The sequence below is a fragment of the Carcharhinus amblyrhynchos genome, chromosome 28 (assembly GCF_965287045.1).
Source record: "Carcharhinus amblyrhynchos chromosome 28, sCarAmb.v2.hapA, whole genome shotgun sequence".
In the NCBI taxonomy this organism is placed as follows: domain Eukaryota; kingdom Metazoa; phylum Chordata; class Chondrichthyes; order Carcharhiniformes; family Carcharhinidae; genus Carcharhinus; species Carcharhinus amblyrhynchos.
Window position 1 is genome coordinate 30,047,260 of NC_137351.1, and position 20,736 is coordinate 30,067,995.

The 20,736-nt window shown below is 44.7% G+C and overlaps 1 protein-coding gene across 1 annotated transcript in view; it reads left to right on the forward strand.

Annotated features, from left to right (window-relative positions):
• adamtsl3 (ADAMTS-like 3) overlaps positions 1-20,736 on the forward strand; it is a 548,277-nt gene that overhangs the window by 508,852 nt on the left and 18,689 nt on the right. The window contains exons 23-27 of the mRNA XM_080214139.1: positions 3,967-4,095; positions 5,994-6,176; positions 11,475-11,594; positions 14,801-15,013; positions 19,559-19,742. Coding sequence (XP_080070265.1) covers positions 3,967-4,095; positions 5,994-6,176; positions 11,475-11,594; positions 14,801-15,013; positions 19,559-19,742 — 829 coding nt within the window. The remainder of the gene's footprint in view (positions 1-3,966; positions 4,096-5,993; positions 6,177-11,474; positions 11,595-14,800; positions 15,014-19,558; positions 19,743-20,736) is intronic.

The window sequence follows — 20,736 nt, forward strand, 5'->3', positions numbered from 1 at the left end:
GATAATACGACCAGGAATCTTGCCAACTGACGCAATCTAATTTATTGTCTACGGGGTAACTCAACAAAATTCATTAGCATCAAGAATTTTTCTCACAATCCGTTTGGGATAAAGTCTGTGATAGAAATCCTGTTGTCTGATATGTCTGAACTCTTACGGAAAGCCAGCAGAGCATAAACAAAGGTAGTCATCAACCTATGAGTGTTCTTTCTGACACAGCGCAGAGAGAGAGAAACAGGATTTTAACCATTGTCTGGTCTTTTCTGATGGCAGAACAAGAAGTGGGATGGGGGGAAGAGAGTTAGAGATATTACAACCCGGGGAATGAGAATTTGGAGCTGTCCCCAGGTCCGCTGAGATTTAACTACATACACCCCAAACTTATGATGGGGGTTGGCCTCCCTACATCTGCTGGGAGTTTTAGAAGGAGCTCCTTGGCTAGCTCAGGGATTAGTGAATACAATAAGAAGTCTCACAACACCAGGGTAGAGTCCAACCAGTTTATTTGACAGTAATCTTGCAAGTTTACGGAAATGGTGTGCCTTCGTCAGGTGTGTGGAAGGTTCTCCACACATGTTCCACACACCTAACAAAGGAACACCATTTCCGAAAGCTTGTGAGATTACTATCAAATAAACCGGTTGGACTCTAACCTGGTGTTGTGAGACTTCTTACTGTGTTTACCCCAGTCCAACGCCGGCATCTCTACATCATTACTGAATACATCCAGAGGGGATCGGTTACCTTTCCGTTTTGCTCTATAAGATCAAATAAATTCATTTTAATTTTAACCTTCATCTCTCCAGGATTATTGGAGAAGTGAAGTGCCATTCTGAATAATGATAGCACAGCAGGGTTAACACCACTGTTGTGGGTCTGTCCAACCTGACTGGAGAGACGGCCCAGTTCCCTCAATTTAAGATGGGATAAACATCTTCCAGGTATATTGAGGTCATTAGTTTTAGAGGTAAAACTTTGTGGTAATTACAAGCTAATTCTTCAATGGAGAGTAAGTTTATTTACAGTTTATTTATTAGTCACAACATTTTTAGAAGTTTATTTATCAGTCGCAAGTAAGGCTTACATTAACACTGCAATGAAGTTACTGTGAAATTCCCCTAGTCACCGCACTCTGGCACCCGTTCAGGTCGATGTACCTAACCAGCATGTCCTTCAGACTGTGGGAGGAAACCGGAGCACCCTGAGGAAACCCATGCAGACACGGGGAGAATGTGCACACAGACAGTGACTCAAGCCGGGAATCGAACCTGGGTCCCTGGCGCTGTGAGGCAGCAGTGCTAACCACTGTGCCACCATACTACAAATTCTGACCGTCCCATGGCTGTTGGGTTATGTTAAGACTGGCACCAGCAATGTGATGTTGTGTAGGAAATGATGCTGATCGTTATTCACTCTGCACAATCTCATGGATTGCCAGTCCCTTCAACAACACAATGAGTGCATGCCGAGTTGTAAATTGGAAGATTTAGAATGGTGGCAACTGGTATTATTCTTTGGTTTTACTTTCAACTTATTTAGCAATGGCAACTTATATTTATATAGCGCCTCTACAGCCTTTACAGGAGCATTATAAAACATAGTTTGACACTGAGTCAATAAGGTGGTCCTGCTTTAGAGCAAATGTCCAAAGGGCTGGTAAGTAGAGTCTGAACACCGGGTGTATTTGGAATCACAAGCTTTCGGAGTGCTGCTCTTTCAGGTGAGTGGAGGTCAGTTCCCAAACACGTCATATATAGACAAAGACACAACTGCAAGATAATTACAGATTGGAATGTGAAAGATGGTTGGAATGTGCGTCTTTACAGGTAATCAAGTCTTTACAGGTACGGACAGTGCAAGTGGAGAGAGGGATAATCACAGGTTAAAGAGATGTGAATTGTCTCAAGTCAGAACGGTTAATAGGATTTTGCAAACCCAGGCAGTACCCCACCCAGAGGGTGACATATGGTGTGACGTGAACCCAAGATCCCAGTTGAGGCCATCCTCGTACATGCAGAACTTGGCTATCAGTTTCTGCTCGGCGATTCTGCGTTGTGGTGTGTCTTGAAGGCCTTGGAGAATGCTTACCCAAAGATCAGAGGCTGAATTTCCACTCACCTGATGAAGGAGCAGCGCTCCGAAAGCTCGTGATTCCAAATAAACCTGTTGGACTTTAACCTGGTGTTGTGAAACTTCTTACCGTGCCCACCCCAACCCAACTCCAGCATCTCCACCTCAAAGGCCTGATCAAAGAGGGAGGCTTTGAGTTGTGTCTTATCCTTTTGTTGATAAGATACAAAACATCTACTTGCATCTCTGCTAGAGATCTGGTCGAACAGTTACACAGCAGCAAAGTTAGCTTCCTGCATGGAAACATGTTGCAATTTGAGCAGAATAATTTAACTTTAAAATAATGCACAAAGCAAACACATGGTATTGTGACTTGTACATAGCTTCAAAGTGTCCGGGTAAAGTATATCAGAAAATATTAAATCACTTGGCTAAAGGAAAATGCTGCAAACCCTCAGCAAGCCACGCACCATCTACAGCGAGACAAACCCAGTTAATATTCTCTTGGGGTCGATAATCTTTCTCTCCACAGGTGCTAAAATGAAAGCAGAATACTGCAGATGCAGAAATTGTAAAACAAAAGCAGGAAGTGCTGGAAAAACTCAGCATCAGCAGCTTACGGACATAATCACCAAATTACATCAAGTCTGTACCAGCAAGGAGAATCAGCAGGGAAGCCCCCTCAGCTCCCCCTCAGTTGGGGGATGCCCCATGGCATCAAGTACCCCTCAGGCATTTAATTGGCCACCATCGAACCCTCCTGCAATTAAGGTCACCAATGACAGAAGTCACGCCTGCCAATCAGAGGTTGGCAGCTCCTCATGTTGCCAGTGCCAATGGGAGGAGCGGCTGCCAGTGGCACTGTACCCACCCGATGCTCAGGATAACATGGAACATTACGGCGCAGTACAGGCCCTTCGGCCCTCGATGTTGCACTGACCAGTGGAACCAATCTAATGACCCTCTAACCTAAACTATTCCAGTGTTATCCAATCATTTGAACGCCCTTAAAGTTGGCGAGTCCACAACTGCTGCATTCCACGCCCTTACTACCCTCTGAGTGAAGAACCTACGTCTGACATCCGTCCTATAACTACCACCCCTCAAATTAAAGCTATGTCCCCTCATGTTAGCCATCACCATCCGAGGAAAAAGGCTCTCACTATCCACCCTATCTAACCCTCTGATCATCTTGTATGCCTCAATTAGGTCACCTCTTAACCTTCTTCTCTCTAACGAAAATAACCTCAATTCCCTCAGCCTTTCCTCATAAGACCTTTCCATCAAACCAGGCAACACCCTGGTGAACCTCCTCTGCACCCTTTCCAATGCCTCCACATCTTTCTTATAATGCGGCGACCAGAACTGTACGCAATACTCCAAGTATTACGGAGGGACCCCGGGCCACAGCTGAGTGAAGGCTGGGTCACCGAAGAAGGGAATGTGACGGATGGTGTTAGAGGCAAGGGCAAGGCGTGGCTTTTGGCAACCAGCCCCCTGCCTGACGCTAGGTCCCTCGATGGTGCGCAGAGCGCCTGATGTGAGGAAACCTCTCAGCCGGCCTCTGGAAGGCTCAACAGATTTCACAGGGCGGCCTTCCAAGAATGTGGGAGACCAGCGCGACCTCCATTCAATCCTCTTGTCACCACCAAATTGCAAAGCACTCCAGGATTATGGATGTCAAGTAGCTCATTAATGCGCCTAATTGACATCCTGCCCTTGGAAGCCGGGAGGCTGATACAGGGCCTTTCCCATGGCTTGGCCACTGCACTTCCAGTCACAAAAGGCTGCGGAAAATCCAGTCTTACATATAAGTGTAAGTAAATATTCATGGTGTTAACCTATTATTTCAGCTTTGCATTGTATGCAAATTATATTTCTTTGATCTGTCACCAGAAAGCCCAGTCATCAGATCTTCCAGAGAGAATGTCACAAATCTCACCTCGTGGAATTTAACAGCAGTTGTCGGAAGTGTTTTATTTGCCAGACTGGGGGCGACAATCACCATTTCCTGTCCTGTTGAAGGTGAGTAAAACAGCTGGGGCCGTCTGCAGCATTTTTGTTTAGAGAGTATTGCATTATACATTCAGGTTACTGGAGAATTTTACAGACAGAGAGAGGACTACTGAGTCTTCGGTCATCTCCTTCCAAGGGATGACACATCAGTCTCATTCCTTTCTGCCGTCCCAGTGCTTTGAACAGTAATCACAGACACTGATCCCCCCCACCCCTGCCAAGGGGACACCAATTAGAAGAAAATAAACTCTCTTTTCCATGTGTTCTTCCACTGTTGATCTTTTAACTTATTCCTTCTGGTTAACAACTCACCAACCCGTGGAAAAAGTGTTGTCCTATATCCACTATCTAAGAAAAATATTGGGGATCTCTTGTCAGGACAGAGTGTTGAATATGGTCAGACCCCATTTGGAGTATTGTGAGCAGTTCTGGGTGCCATATCTAAGCAAGGATGTGCTGGCCTTGGAAAGAATGATCCCTGGAATGAAGAGCTTGTCATATGAGGAACGGTTGAGGATTCTGGGCCTGTACCCCCTTGGCGTTTAGAAGGATGAGGGGGGATCTTATTGAAACTTACAGGATACTGCTAGGCCTGGATAGAATGGACGTGGAGAGGATGTTTCCACTAGTAGGAAAAGCAAGAACCAGAGGGGACAACCTCAGGCTAAAGGGACGATCCTTTAAAACAGAGATGAGGAGGAATTTCTTCAGCCAGAGAGTGGTGAATCTGTGGAATTCTTTGCCATGGAAGGCTATGGAGGCCAAGTCATTGAGTGTCTTTAAGACAGAGATAGATTCTTGGTTAATAAGGGGATCAGGGGTTATCGAGAAAAGGCAGGCAAATGGGGATGAGAAAAATATCAGCAACAATTGAGTGGCGGAGCAGACTCGATGGGTCAAATGTTTCCAAAACAAGTTCTGATGAAAAGTCATTGACCTGAAATACGGGGCAGAATTTATTGCCCTTGCAACATCCCCCCTCCCCAGATATGAGTTTGGAGGTGGGGGGTATTTATTTGGGCAAGAGGGTGTGGGTGGGGATTAAACCCAGGTGGAGAGGCCCAAGGGCAGCCTTCCTGTCCATCGAGGCCCTGAAGTGTGAATTGAGGCTGGTGTGTTTTCTTTCTGCTTTTTCCCCATTCTTGATTAGATGTTGCCAGGCGCTCCGATCAGCAGCAAGGAATGTCCATGCACCAACTCCAATCCAGATCAACTTGAAGCCTGACTTTTAGATATTCTGTATCGCAGATTGTGGGTGACCTATGGATCTCGTGATGCCATCATCAATTTGCTCAGATGACCCAACCAACGGAGCTACTGTGATGGCCTAATTCTGCTCTTATGTCTAATATGGAAGTACAGAAGTGTTTGCTCTCTTGTGTCACCAGTAGCTCCGTTGGTTGGGTCTTGTGAGCAAATTGATGATGGCGTCATCCCCAAAGACTTGCTCTATGTGAACTTGCTGTCGTCACGAGATCCACAGGTGACCCACATCTGTGATACATGAATATCTAAAAGTCAGACTTCAAGTTGATCTAGATTGGAGTTGGTGCATGGACATTCCTTGCTGCTGATCGGAGTGCCTGCAACATCTAATCAAGAATGGGGTGGAAAAAAGCAGAAAGAAAACACACAAGCCTCAATTCACACTTCAGGGCCTCAAAGGCATCAGGACAGGAAGGCCGCCCTTGGGCCTCCCCACCTGGATTTAATCCCCACCCACACCTTCTTGCCCCAGTAAATACCCTCCACCTCCAAACTCATCTCTGGGAAGAGAGAATGTGCAGGGACGTTAAACTCTGCCCAGTATTTCAGGTTGATGACTTTTATCAGTACTTGCCTTGGAAAAATGACGTCATACGATTAGCGTATCTGGAAAGTTGGTGATATATTCTTTGCTTCAACAGGTGTACCTGAACCAAAGGTTACATGGCGAAAGAAAGGTGGCTCGTTGGCTGGCAATTCTATTGTTCTTCAGAATGGTTCTTTGGTGCTGACGAATGTGACACTTGCAAATCAAGGAATCTACGACTGTTTAGCCACAAATGTTATCGGACAAGCAACTGCATCCACATCTCTTAAATTAGCTGGTAGGTTCTTTATATTAAAACTTAGTACAGAACGAGATCATTCACAATAGTAAATATGAATTAGGCAATAAAGTGGAAATGTCAGCTTGTGTTCATTGTTCACCGGGGCAAAGTGGAGGGAAAGTCACCCTCATGCTATCCTTATGTGCTTTACAATGTTCAGTTTGTTATGATCCCTGGAGAGACCGATCACCTTTACAAAGAGATTTGAATAGGCAATGACTGATGGATCACCTGCCAAGCATGTTTTAAAACCTTTCCCAGGACCAACACACAAAAATCAACGTTGGCTAAATGTTACTCATTAACACACTAAACTACAAAAAGATACCCCCTTTAAAATTTTGAGCAGAATCAAAAGCCCACGTCACCGATATATGTTATAAAGACACTCTCTGCAGAATTGTAGTCTTTGCAGGAACCCGTCCAAAGTTACTGTTAGTTTCTAACTAACTTGCCCAGTGCTTCACGTCGTTAGTGTACGCTTAAACTGGACCAACTGATGGGCAACACGACAGCTCAGTGACTATCACTGTTTGCTGTGCAGATACAGGGACCTGGGTCGGATCTCTGACTTGGGTCGGTCTCTGTGGGAGTTTGCACATTCTCCCCGTGCTTGCGTGGGTTTTCTCAGGGTGCTCCGGTTTCCTCCCACACCCCAAAAACGTGCTCTTAGGCTGATTGGTGTTAACAAATTGTCCCTAAATTAGACCTCCCTTAATCTGGCGCACATATAATTCTCTAAATTTGCACACCTTTATTGTGGAGTCCAAGAGGCATTGACAAAAGTCAGAGGTAGAAGAAGGATTAGAATGAGGCGCTCAGTGAGTGTTAAAATGGTGGCGCGGGCTTGTTGGGCCGAAGGGCCTGTTTTCTGTGCTGTGTTGTTCTTTGTAACTCACTTCTCTCCATTTCAATGAACTGTAATACCTAGCATCCATCAAAATCCATCTCCCTCTGTCCGCTGAGAATCCTGTGTTATCGGTGAAATAATACCTCTGAGACCAGTTGTGAGTCGAAGTATAGCAGGTTTATTCAAAAGCTTTTGGGAGACACACCTGGCACCTAACAGCGGTTCCCCAGGCTTCTCTCTGAACACAAATTAAGAACACATATTTATAACCTCCCCCAAGCATGTCCGCACTTTGCCATACTCGGCAGATTCCCAAACTGTGGCTGGTCCTCCATCGTGTGAACATGGCTGTCTCGGTAATTTCTTCATGGTTATCTCAAGGCCACAATTGTCCCACATCTCGACACGTGTGGTGTGATTAGCTATTAGCTATCATACAGGCCAGCACAAACAAGCTAACTGGCATACAACGTAACAGGGCCGGTATAACAATTTAATGTTCGTAGGTACCTGTATAGCGTACAATATATCGGTACATAATACGTAAATAGTACGTAACAAATATATATGAAGGCATGCATGTAAGCTCCACTATGTTAGATAGAAGTCAATTCCTGTCTCGGGTCACTGTCTGCGTGGAGTTTGCACATTCCCCTTGTGTCTGCGTGGGTTTCCTCCGGGTACTCCAGTTTCCTCCCACAGTCCAAAGATGTGCAGGTTAGGTTGATTGGCCATGCTAAGAAATTGCCCCTTAGTGTCCTGAGATGTGCAGGTTAGAGGGGTTAGCGGGTAAAGTATGGAGGGATATGGGGGTAGGGCCTGGGTGGGATTGTGGTCAGTGCAGACTCGATGGGTTGAAGGGCCTCTTTCTGCATGATAGGGTTCTATGATTCTACGAAGTCCATAATATTAAAGACACAAAAATACATTCTAGCTGGATCAGCCACATTCCTGAACACAATTAGCTGGGAAAACGTGTGTACAATAGCAGGGACAGCTGCTTTATCTGTCTGGGATACATGAAAGCAAGTCTTATAATACTTTTTTAAAAATCTCCAAGTATTACAAAGTTCATTAACTCATTCCCTACTTCATCAGAAACTGATTTCCAGCAGGAGGGCCATTTACAATTGCTCCTTCTCTCAGCCACACCACAACAAATCTTGCCGGGCCCTTAAATTGCCATCAGTCCTATCTCTTCAACCAGAGAATGAGCCCTCACCAACATTCTGCCTGGTGGCTAACAGAGAACAGTCCTTTTCCATACTCTCCACAAAAGCTGTTGTCTGGTCTGTCTCTGGGACTCTGCCAGGATTGACCATTGCTGAATCTTCCTCAATCAATATTCTGTGGGTTACCGTTGACCAGAAACTGAATTTGACTAGCCAAATAAATACTGTGGTTACCAGGGCAGGTCAAAGGCTGAGAATCCTGTGGTGAGTAATTCACCTCCTGACTCCCCAAAGCCTGTCCACAATCAACAAGAGACAAGTCAGGACTGTGATAGAATATTCTCCACTTGCTTGGATGAGTGCAGTTCCAACAACACTCAAGAAGATTGACACCATCCAGGACAAAGCAGCCTGCCTGATTGCTACCCCTTCCATAAACATTCAGCCCTTCCACCACTGATGAATATTGGCTGCAGTTCCTTAAGTAGTAGCTTCCAAACTCACAACCACTACCAGCTTGAAGGACAAGAGCAGCAGATATCTGCGAACACCTGGAGGTTCCCCTCCAAGCAACTCACCATCCTGACTTGGAAATATATTGTGATCCTTCACTGTCTCCAAGTCAAAATCCTGGGACTGCCTCCCCAGCACTACTGAGGGTGTACCTAAACCTCAGGGACAGTAGGTGTTCAAGAAGTCAGCTCACCACCACCTTCTGAAGGGCAACTAGGGATGGACAGTAAATGCTGGCCAGCCAGCGACGCGCATATCTTGCAAATAATATATTTTTTAAATGAGTCAGTCAAGTCGAGAGTCCGTGTCTACCAAGAGCAGAGCTAGTTGTTCCTTTTTTTTGTATCCCAGTGTGAAAATTAGCACTTGTACTTTAATTGGACATGCCTTGGACCCCTTTTCCCCATGTCAACCAGATTACATTGGCTTATGACTGGGCAAAATGAAAAGGAGATCAATGTTCTATTTCAACTTGAATTAAAAGCAGACAGTTTAAAACATAACCACCTTATAAAACCTCACATCCATAACAAGTTTTAAAGAGCTATTGGTGGGGATTTAATTTGGGATTTGGAAATGAGTTAGTTACCTGTCCACTTCCTCAGAGAGGCTCTGTATTGGTAAGAATAAGGGGAGAAACATCTTGAATTTCCAAAAAGTAAAGAAAATCATCGGAGCCTCAGAAAAATCACTGAATTCAATGGGGTAACATTCATAACCTCATGACTATTATTACATAAGGTCCATTAAGTTGAGATCATTCCCCTTGTGTAATTCTGGGTTTCTGGGGCTTTCAGAGCATCTGCAAAAGGAACAGGATGAAAACTCATTGGAGTGTGATGAAAGGAGGCTTTTCCAGACCCCCCCAGAGCTTGAGGCAAAATACAGCGGATGCTGAAATCTGAAACAAAAACAGAAAATGCTGGAAACGTTTTGAGTCTGGATGAGCCTTTGTCAGAGCTCTGCAGACTGACTGGAAATGTTGGCTCTATTCTCTCTTTAAGATGCTGTCAGACCTGCTGAGATTTTCCAGCATTTTCTGTTTTTGCTCCCCTGGAGCTTTTCCAGTTAGAATGATAGAATCCTACAGTGCAGAAGGATGTCATTCAGCACGTTGAGTCTGCACCGATCACAATCCCACCCAGGCCCTATCCCCATAGCCCCATGCATTTACCCTAGCTAGTCCCCCTGACACTAAGGGGCAATTTAGCATGGCCAACCCACCTTATCCGCATGTCTTTGGAGTGTGGGAGGAAATCGGAGCATCCGGAAGAAACCCACACAGACATGGGGAGAATGTGCAAACTCCACACCATCAGTGACTCAAGCTGGGAATCGAACCCAGCTCCCTAGCACTGTGAGGCAGCAATGCTAACCACTGCGCTACTATGCCACCCTATTGCGTGTTCAGAGACAGGAGCACTATAAACAAAATAACTTCATGCCTTCACCTGAGCTCCCCTCAAAACACTGGGTATGTGGGAGAGTGGCAAAGCCAATCAAGGGTAAAGCATTCGAGCAACAGAGCAAAGGCAACCTGAAAAGAAAAGTAGATGATTCCTTCGACATTAGAGAGAAAAGTGTCTGAAACAATTTGATTTTATTCCCTATTGAAGTACACTTACTGTTAGCCAGCCAGAGAACTATCTCAGGGAAAATGACATGGAGTGTGCTGCCTTGCCCATTCTGTTGAAGTGGGCAACATTTGCAACCAGATATTAATGATTTGGATGAGAATATAGGAGGCATGGTTAGTAAGTTTGCTGATGACACAGTGCACAGTGAAGAAAGTTACCTCCGATTGCAATGGGATCTTGATCAATTGGGCCAGTGGGCTGACGAATGGTAGATGGAGTTTAGACAAATGCGAGGTGATGCATTTTGGTAGATTGAACCAGGGCGGGACTTACTCAGTTAATGGTAGGACATTGGGGAGAGTTACAGAACAAAGAGATCTAGGGGTACAGATTCATAACTCCTTGAAAGTGGAGTCACAGGTGAACAGAGTGGTGAAGAAGGCATTTAGCATGCTTGGTTTCATTGGTCAGAACATTGAATACAGGAGCTGGGACGTCTTGTTGAAGTTGTACAAGACATTGGTAAGACCACATTTGGAATACAGTGTGCAGTTCTGGTCACCCTATTATAGAAAGGATATTATTAAACTAGAAAGAGTGCAGAAAAGATTTACTAAGATGCGACCGGGACTTGATGGTTTGAGTTATAAGGAAAGGCTGGATAGACTGGGACTTCTTTCTCTGGAGTATGTGAGGCTGAGGGGTGATCTTATAGAGGTCTATAAAATAATGAGGGGCACAGATCAGCTAGATAGTCAATATCTTTTCCCAAAGGTAGAGGAGTCTAAAACTAGAGGGCATTGGTTTAAGGTGAGAGGGGAGAGATACAAAAGTGTCCAGAGGGGCATTTTTTTCACACAGAGTGGTGAGTGTTTGGAACAGGCTGCCAGAAGTAGAAGCAGAGGCGGGTACAATTTTGTCTTTTAATAAGCATTTAGGTAGTTACATGGGTATGATGGGTATGGAGGGATATGGGCCAAATGCGGGCAATTGGTACTAGCTTAGGGGTTTTTAAAAAAAGGGGCAGCATGGACAAGTTGGGCTGAAGGGCCTGTTTCTCTGAAAACCTCTATGTTCTATGACTCTGAGAGAGAGAGAGAGTGAGAGAGCTGGAGATGAAATTTGATGAAAAATATAATGAAAAAAAAATTTCTCAACAGCTTGTCTTAAAATTTTAATTTAGATCCAGGAGCCACTCTTCAGTCTGTAACAACCCATCAAGGCAAGGAAAGGAAACGAATCTTAATGGCATCGCAGGCTAGCACCCCGCTGACTGTAAAACGAGGAGATGTCTTACGTATTGGTGGGTCTGTGATTCTCCTTTTCTGAAATGTATCAGCAACTGTGGGCTCGAATCAAACTACTTTCAACGGTTTAAAAATGTTAAATTTACCATAATACACCGTGGGAACAATCAATTCAAATAAATTGCTCAACCATTCTGCCTATTGGTGATATGTATCTGTTTTTAAAACCTTTAAAGTTTTTTGGGTCGGTGGAAATAAATCTCTGGAAAACTTCTGGGAAAATTTCACACAGATAGTTTGTAACACTGAGGCCAGCTTTGGTATCAGCTGGTTTTAAATAGTTAAGTGTGACTGTGTGGCTGAGCAGAATGATCATGAGCTGAACCCAGCTTCTTCCCTGCTGCCATCAGACTTTTGAATGGACCTACCTCGCATTAAGTTGATCTTTCTCTACACCCTCGCTATGACTGTAACACTACATTCTGCACTCTCTTCCTTTCCTTCTCTATGTACGGTATGCTTTGTCAGTATAGCACGCAAGAAACAATGCTTTTCACTGCATACTAATATATAGGACAATAATAAATCAAATCCAAACAAAAAAGATACGAGAGGCGGAATTTTCCGATAAAGTGACAAAGTCCTGACTGAAAGTCGGCATTATTTCTCCCCAGAAATATAGCCAGGTTTTCACGAGAGGCCTTCTGACACTTTGCCACAAAAAAGGGGAGTGTTTTGCACCGTCGTTCTGATGGGCCTGATATTTCTGGCTGCACAGAGATTTGGGGCACCCTTTTCAAAAGTGAAGGTAAAGCCACCTTCCCGCCTCCCAACTTCACATCATAACTGGCACTGGGGCTTCAATGCCCCCCGATCCCTCCCCTTCCCCCATCAGCACCAGCATCCCTGTCCTAATGGGGTTCCCTAGAGGCCCCACTGCCTGGCCCCTCCTCTAGCAGTGCCAATCTGGCAGTGCCCACCCACGTCCCTCACCACCTAGGGGGCTATACTAACCTCCGAGCCCAACCCGCCCCCTCCCCCCAAAACAATGTGGTCATCACAACAGCTTTCCATTTTTGGAAAGCATTAGTGATTCTCGCTGGCATGATAGGAACATCTGATAACCCCAGACTTGGGCTGATGTGTGATGTGAATGTCCCGTGTCACTTAAGTAGCAGGCAATGACCTTCTCGAACAATGAGAAGTCTCACGAACACCAGGTTAAAGTCCTGTTGGATTTTAATCTGATGTTGTGAGACTTTTTAATGCGCCCACCCCAATCCAACGCCGGCATCTCCAACAAGGAAGAACCTATCCATTGCCCTTTGATGTTCAATGGCATTGCCAGCATTGAATTCAGCACCTTCAGCATCCTGGTGCTTACTATTGACCAGAAACACATTGAACTAGCCATATAAATACTGTGGCTCCAAGAGCAGGTCAGAGGCTGCAGATTTTGCAGCAAGTAACTCACCTCCTGATTCTTCAAAGCCTGTCATGGCTTCTGTCCAACCTGCATGGATACATATAGCTCTGAGAATACTCAAAAAGCTGGACACCATTCAGGGCAAAACAGCCACCACTTCAAACATTCACTCCCTCCACCACCAACGGACACTGGCAACATCTACAGGATACACAGCAGCAGTTCATCAAGCCTCCTTCAACAGCACCAAACCCCGACACCTACCATCTAGAAAGACAAGGGTGGCAGATGTTTGAGAAAACATTGGGGTGGCACGGTGGTTAGCACTGCTGCCTCACAGTGCCACGGAGCCGGGTTCGATTCCTGACTCAGGTCACTATCTGTGTGGAGTCTGTATGTTTTCCCCGTACCTATGTGGGTTTCCTCCGGATGCTCCAGTTTCCTCCCATATTCCAAAGATGTGTGGGTTAGGTTGATTGTCCATGCTAATTGCCCCTAAGTGCCAGAGGGATTATCAGATTAAATACATAGGGTTATGGGGATAGGGCTTGGGTGGGATTGTAGTTGGTGCAGACTTGATGGGCCAAATGGCCTCCTCCTGCACTGTAGGGATTCTCGGATTCGAAAACCGTCACCTGAAAGTTCCCCTCTGAGCTACTCACCTTCCTGACTTGGAGCTGAGTCAAAATCCAGGAACTCCCTGCCTCAGAGCACTTGGGATAACTTACAGCAAACACTGCAGCAGTTCAAGGAGTCAGCTCCCAAATGCCTTCTCAAGAGAAATTAAAGGATGAGCAACGAGTGGGGACTTTTAACTTAGAAAAGAATCCAAGATGAAATCTTTAAAAAAAATGGAGTTGAGCCAATGAAGAAGATATTCAGAAAGTGATCAAAAAGCTTGGTCAAGAAGGTCAGTTTCAAGGAGAGTTTTGAAAGAGAAGAGAGTGGTGGAAAGGCAAAGGGTTTAAAGGCTGAATTCCAACTTTTAGAGCAAGGCAGCTAAAAGCACGGCTGCCAATAATAAGGGCCAAACAGTGAGGATACAATTTACGGGGGAGGAGTTGTATTTTTCATTGCACTTTGGGGAAACTGTTTTTTGGATCAAACAGATACGCGATGTTCATTAGTCATACAACTGAACTTTTCCTTATTAATATTAAATAGTACATCTGTCTTTATCACTTTTACTTCCCAATCATAGCGCCTTAACTTGCACAATCCAAGTATCGCTACAATATATAAATTGTATTGTAGAGGGGGTTGAGCTATGAGGAGAGGCTGAATAAACTAGGCTTGTACTCGTTAGAGTTTAGAAGAATGAGGGGAGATCTCATTGAGACGTATAAGATGATGAATGGGATGGATAGGATAGAGGTGGAGAGACTCTTCCCACTCAGAAAGGACAGTAGGACTAGGGGGCACAGCCTCAAGATAAAGGGGGGGCGGTTTAGAACGGAGTTGAGGAGGAACTTCTTCACTCAAAGGGTGGTGAATCTCTGGAATTCTCTGCCCATTGAAGTGGTGGAGGCTACCTTGCTAAATATTTTTTAGACGCGGGTTGATGGGTTTTTGATAAGCGAGGGGATTAAGGGTTATGGGGAGAGGGCGGGCATGTAGAACTGAGCCACGACAGATCAGCCATGATCTTATTGAATGGCGGGGCAGGCTCGAAGGGCTAGATGGCCTACTCCTGCTCCTATTTCTTATGTTCTTATATTTCATAATTAAAAGAATCAATACAATGTACCGACCTGCCTTTTGAGAAGTCCCGCTACATTATTTTGTGTATTACTTATGTCTTTGCTCTGAAACTGATCCATCAAACGTGTTTCCTAGGTTGTCCAGTGTCTGCTAAACACAAAATGGCCATCAGCTGGTATTTCAGAAATCAACCCATTCATACAGTCCCAGGACTTGAGTACAAAGTGTTGGCCAGGGGACGAGTCCTTGAAGTGAACATGGCCTTGGAGAGGTTGGCGGGGCAGTACAAATGTCTGGCTTCTAATAATACTCAGTTTGTTTCTGCTTCAGTTGATGTGAGCTTCTTCGGTAAGCTAAGAATTTATTTTCTTATTGCTTTTTACCATCTAGAGTAGCATTTGTTGGGGGTGCGTAGCAGAGTGGAACATCTATAAATTGAGACAGGGAGGCTTGAACAATGAAGATATTACAACCTGATGTAACTAAAATACATAGTGTTGTTTAATGGATCCTTTGTACAAAATAATATGTTTGCTACAATATTAATTTATGTCTACTACTCAATTTCTGTTACTTCTGTACTTTACAAGAGGCAATCTTTCTCTGTATGTCTTTTCCCATTTAGTATAACTTCCATAGGCATTGGTCTAGATTTTCATCCTTAAGATGGACCATTTCCCGACATCGGCCTCCTTCTTGGCAGGGGGCACCAATGCTTTTTTTTGTGGCACAGTAGCCAGGATAAGCTGGAGTCTCCAGAGGCAGACCCAAGGTCGGAACGAAGCCAGGCTGATCCCAGCACAGGCAGGGTAGAAGACAGGCCTCATTCACTGGGACATTATCCTATTTCTGTAGATAAGTGATAGCCACCCCATTCCTCACCCCTTACCTTTCCTGACCGCCCACCGATTCAGCATGCCCCCTCCATCACACCAATGTCCACTCATTGACAATGCACTACAGGTAGTGCTCATGAACCCTAGGATAAGAGTGTGAAGTCTTTGACATGCTCATAACTGTCAAAATAAGCAACAATTAAAAACCCGCTTCCAAAAGACAATCCTGCACATAAAACTGTCAGTCAGAATTTCCATTGCACAGCTCTGCCAACAATTCCTCCAGAGTTGAATAAGCAATAAAATCTTCAAAGGTTCAACAGATGGCTTGGTTTCAATCAGCCATTATTCCACTGCTTCAAAGGCTCAACAGATGGCCAGACTTGCAATCAAGAGCATATAAAATCGAAGGGGAAAATCGATGTATTAAAATGAAAAAGAGAACTTTGTGCTGGATAAAATGTTTTAACTGCATCTGAGCACTCACTCATTGCTATTCAATTTAATAGGTGCTTATCCATTCTCAACAATGCCCCATCATTAAAAAAAAATTAACTTTGCGTACACCATTACATTATAACATCTGATGTTGTCAACACCATTTGAACTTAGTTTTCAATAGTTTTCCAGCTACAGAGTAAGTTTCCTCCCGTGGGTCTCGGAATGGTCCTTTCACATATTAGGTTGATCTTTTTCCTCGCGGTACTGGTAATTGCAACACTATATTCTGCACTCTCTCCTTTCCTTCTCCCCTATGTACTCTGAGTGATATGTTTTGTCTGTAATAGCTCACAAGAAACAACGCTTTTCACTGTATCCCAATACGTGGCAATGATAAATCAATTCAACACCGACCAAATACAATGGAAAAATCAGGCGAAAGGAGGTTGTGGGAGTTCCAAAATGCCCACTCTGAAATTCAGTAGGCGGGATTGCTGTGTGAGAGCTCACGGACCCTTCTTTATCCTCCACCCCAATAAAAGCACACAGCAGGTCTCCTATTCTGTATTTGGACTATAGATTAAAAATAAATAGAGATGTACTCACAATCTGCATTAAATTGTGTTTTAATAAGTGAATAAATTCGTACCTGTCACACTGCCACAACTGTGCTTATTGATAATGCAACAATAGCAGCATAATGTCACTCCTTTCCTTCCCCGTTGTGTTAATGTTCTCTGTAGAATTTGCATTATGCTCCCGTCTTTTGTTCAAATTTCATATTCAGACATCAGCATCAAATATGAAAAGAAATAACAAAGTATCCTACAGGTACATTATATAGAACAGTCTAGAATCCCCACAGTGCAGAAGGAGGCCATTTGGCCCGTTGAGTCTGCACCAACCCTCTAACAGAATATCTTATCTAGGTCTCCCCCATAACTCCATACACTTTACCATGGTTACTCCACCTAAACTACACATCTTGGGACACCAAGGGGCAATTTACCATCACTTAACCTGCACATCTTTCAGATTGTAGGAGGAAACCGGAGAGCCAGGAGGAAACCCACAGGCACAGGGAGAATGTGCAGACTCCACACATTCAGTGACCCAAGACTGTGCTGACACATGACACTGTTATAAACTAAAGACCATTTGCCTCTACATGATCCCTAACCCTCTATTCCCTGCCTATTTGTGTATCTGTCAGGATGCCTCTTAAACGTTGCTATTGCATCTGCTTCGACCATCTCCTCTGCAGCACATTCCAGGCACTTAACACCATCTGTGTAAAAAAAAGGCCTCTCACATCTCCTTTAAACTTCTCCCCTTTTACCTTAAGCCTATGTCCCCTTGTAATTTCTACACTTGGGAAAAATGCCTCCAGCCAGATTGTATCCATGGCTCTCATAATTTTGTAAACTTCTATCAGGTCACCCAAATGCCAGTGATGTCCATAACCCATGAAAGAATAAAAGCAATTTTTAAAAAATAGATGAATTAGGAAGCCAATCAAATTACTTGAAAATCCATTTTACTTCTGGGAGAGAGGAGTCGATTGTAAAGTTTGGCTGAAGATGGTCATCTGGGGGTGAAGTACAAAGCGGAGGATAGTCACATCACTCCAGCCAGTGCCAAGTGAGCGCCGTGTGCAACATTTTTAGAAATCTTACAGTGCTGAAGGAGGCCATTTGGCCCATCAAGTCTGCATCGACCACAATCCCACCCCAGGCCCCAACCCCACAACCCCACTAACCCCTCTAACCTACACATCCTGGGACACTAAGGGGCAATTTAGCGTGGCCAATCAACCTAATCAGCACATCGTTGTGGGAGGAAACTGGAGCACCCAGAGGAAACCCATGCAGGCGTGGGGAGGACATGCAGACTCCGCACAGACAGTGACCCAAGCTGAGAATCGAACCCAGGTCCCTGGCACTGTGAGGCAGCAGTGCTAACCACTGTGCCGTCCCATTTTAACCGAATGGGAAAGAAAACTCGGCAAAGAGGTGATCAGCAAGCGAAATTGGATGAGAAACAAGAGTGTTAGTAGAGTAAAGGAGGAAGGGGCAGATTGGGAGAAAAGCAGCTCTGGACAGGGTGATGCTAACTCCTGTTAAAGTCATTATTTCTGTCAGTGGAGCTTTGCAACTCTTTCTCTGCTTCTGCACTTCCAAGGCCTGTGAAATACTTCAGTGGCATGCCGTTATTCCAGTCACCGCACACATAGTTTCCACAGCTGTAAGTGGGGTAAATCTTACCAGGCTTCTGTGAAAATTTGGTGCAACAGGGATTCTGAACAGAAATAAATCAACATCGCACCTAATTGCCAAGGTAGAGACATCCAGGGAAAGCTAACAAATTTTACGTTCTCTAATATCGGGTGAACAAGTGACAACGTATGAACGACTGGTCGTCTCGAGTGCTGGCGTTCTGCTTCATAAAGTCCCAGCAAATCTGTCCGGTCTGTTTTTATTTTTCTTATTTGTTGATTTGTTTAAAATTGAAAAGGGCTGTTCTTAGTGCTGCTGCATCAGTAATGCATAAAACCTACATCAATATGGGCGGCACAGTATTTAGCACTGCTGCCTCACACCGCCAAGGACCCAGGTTCAACTCCGAGTTTGTACATTCTCCCCCTGCCTGCATGGATTTTCTCCCACAGTCCAAAGATGTGCAGGTTAGGCCATGCTAAATTGCCCCTTACTGTCTAAAGATGTAGCTTAGGGGAATTAGTGGGGCAAATTCAACAGTTCAAGTGGACATTCTGTGGAGTTACGGGGATAGGGCCTGGGTAAGTTTAAAAAAAAGGTAGTTTGGTGCAGACCAATGGGCCAAATGGCCTCCTTCTGCACTGTAGAGATTCTTAAACCTAAATCAGATAACTATGGATAGTTAGTATTGCTAACGCGTGACACAAACTATTCAAAATCATCAAGGATAGCTTTTGCTTATGATTTTAATTACATTTTTTAACAAAAGAAAATCAAATGTTATCTCAGGCAGAGCTCTTTGTGTATAACTCTGACGGGGTGGGGAGGGGCTCTGATCCGAGGGTGGGGGGAGCAGTTCCAATCACAGGGATGGAGAGGGAAGCCCCCGAGACCTACGTGATGGGCTAGTGGGGGATGTTTGCTCTGATATTTGCCCTAAAAGCATTGTGCCCCGATCCCAAGCTTTGCCAATGTGAGTCTCCCGCTGACTTGATGGCGTGGAACACATCCACCTATTTTATTGTGGCAGAGAGTGGTAAGATCTGGAGAGAAATATGTTTTTTTTTGCCAGAACCAACAGTCCTCCATTTTTTGGTAAGATTTAGCCCGGAGTTAACGATTTAAGTCCATTGACCCTTCTTCTCGAAATGTGAACTCTGTTTCTCTCTCCACACATGCTGCCAGACCTCTGAGAATTTCCAGCACTTTCAGATTTTGATTTCAGGTTTCTAGCATCCTCAATAATTTGCTTTTAGTGTCTATTCCTGGTCTTTTTTCAATGTTGAAGCAATGAAGTCATTCTGAGAAAAATTATTGAAGAAATTACAACTGTATTTTTGCAACAATCAATTAACTTCTCTCACAAGTTTCTGTCAATGATTTATTTTCTCCCAAATCAGATTTCATGTGGGTGCCTGGTGACTGGGAAACCTGTACAACAACCTGTGGTAATGCAGGAGTCCGGCAACGCAGACTGCTCTGCCTGAATACGAATGGCATTGAGGTGAATGAGTCGGCTTGTTATGAGCTTCCCAAACCTCCCTTGGTTACTCAGCCATGTAATACTCAGGATTGTCCAGCCAGGTAAGGCAGAAAGAAAACCATTTTAATTTTATTTTTAACATCAGTATTCCTGCATTAAACCGTTACGGATACGGGCTGAACAGTTACGGATACAGGCTAAAAGTTACAGTACAGGCTGAACAGTTACGGTACAGGCTAAACAGTTACAGTACAGGCTAAACAGTTATAGATACAGTCTGAACAGTTACGGGTACAGGCTGAACAGTTACAAATACAGGCTGAACAGTTACGATACAGGCTGAACAGTTACGGGTACAGGCTGAACAGTTACGGTACAGGCTAAACAGTTATAGATACAGCCTGAATGGTTACGGGTACAGGCTGAACTGTTACAGATACAGGCTAAATAGTTACAGAGACCAGCTAGCATTCTCAGTGCTAGTGTAGGGAGTAGGACAAAATATCTAAACTTGTTGATGCGTTAACTATAGAGGGGAGCTGCTGCACACACTGAGCAAGGTTCTCCAGCCGTCCCCAGCGTTTTCTTGACGGTGGGAGCCAATGCACCATTCACTGGTGGCAGGGTCCTCTGGTCCCACCACTGTCAATGAGAATTCCTACTGGAGTCACCCTAGGCCGTCGGCAAACCCGAGACAGGGGGAGTACACCACCAGCGAGACCAGAGAATCTCTCCAACGTGAACGTCCGGAGAATTCCAGCCACAACAGCAACAATTCGGGACAGGCAGTGAATTGTGGCCGAGCCATCAACACCCACATACCACGAAAAAATAGACAAAAAAGTGATTTTCCATCAGAGTGAAGAAATTGGTACAAGTGTTCCGATATGGAGGGGTGGGCAGGAGGGGTGCAGGTTTGTGGAGGAACAGTTCAAGTGGACATTCTGTTCATAAGATAACCTATCCATTTTGTTCCAGCAAATTGGAACCTCCTGATCTACGTCACCATTACAATCCTTGGAAATGGAATCCCCCACCACCAAGATCCCACCTTACACCCCCCTCCCCATAACTGAACACTTGTACCCAATTCCT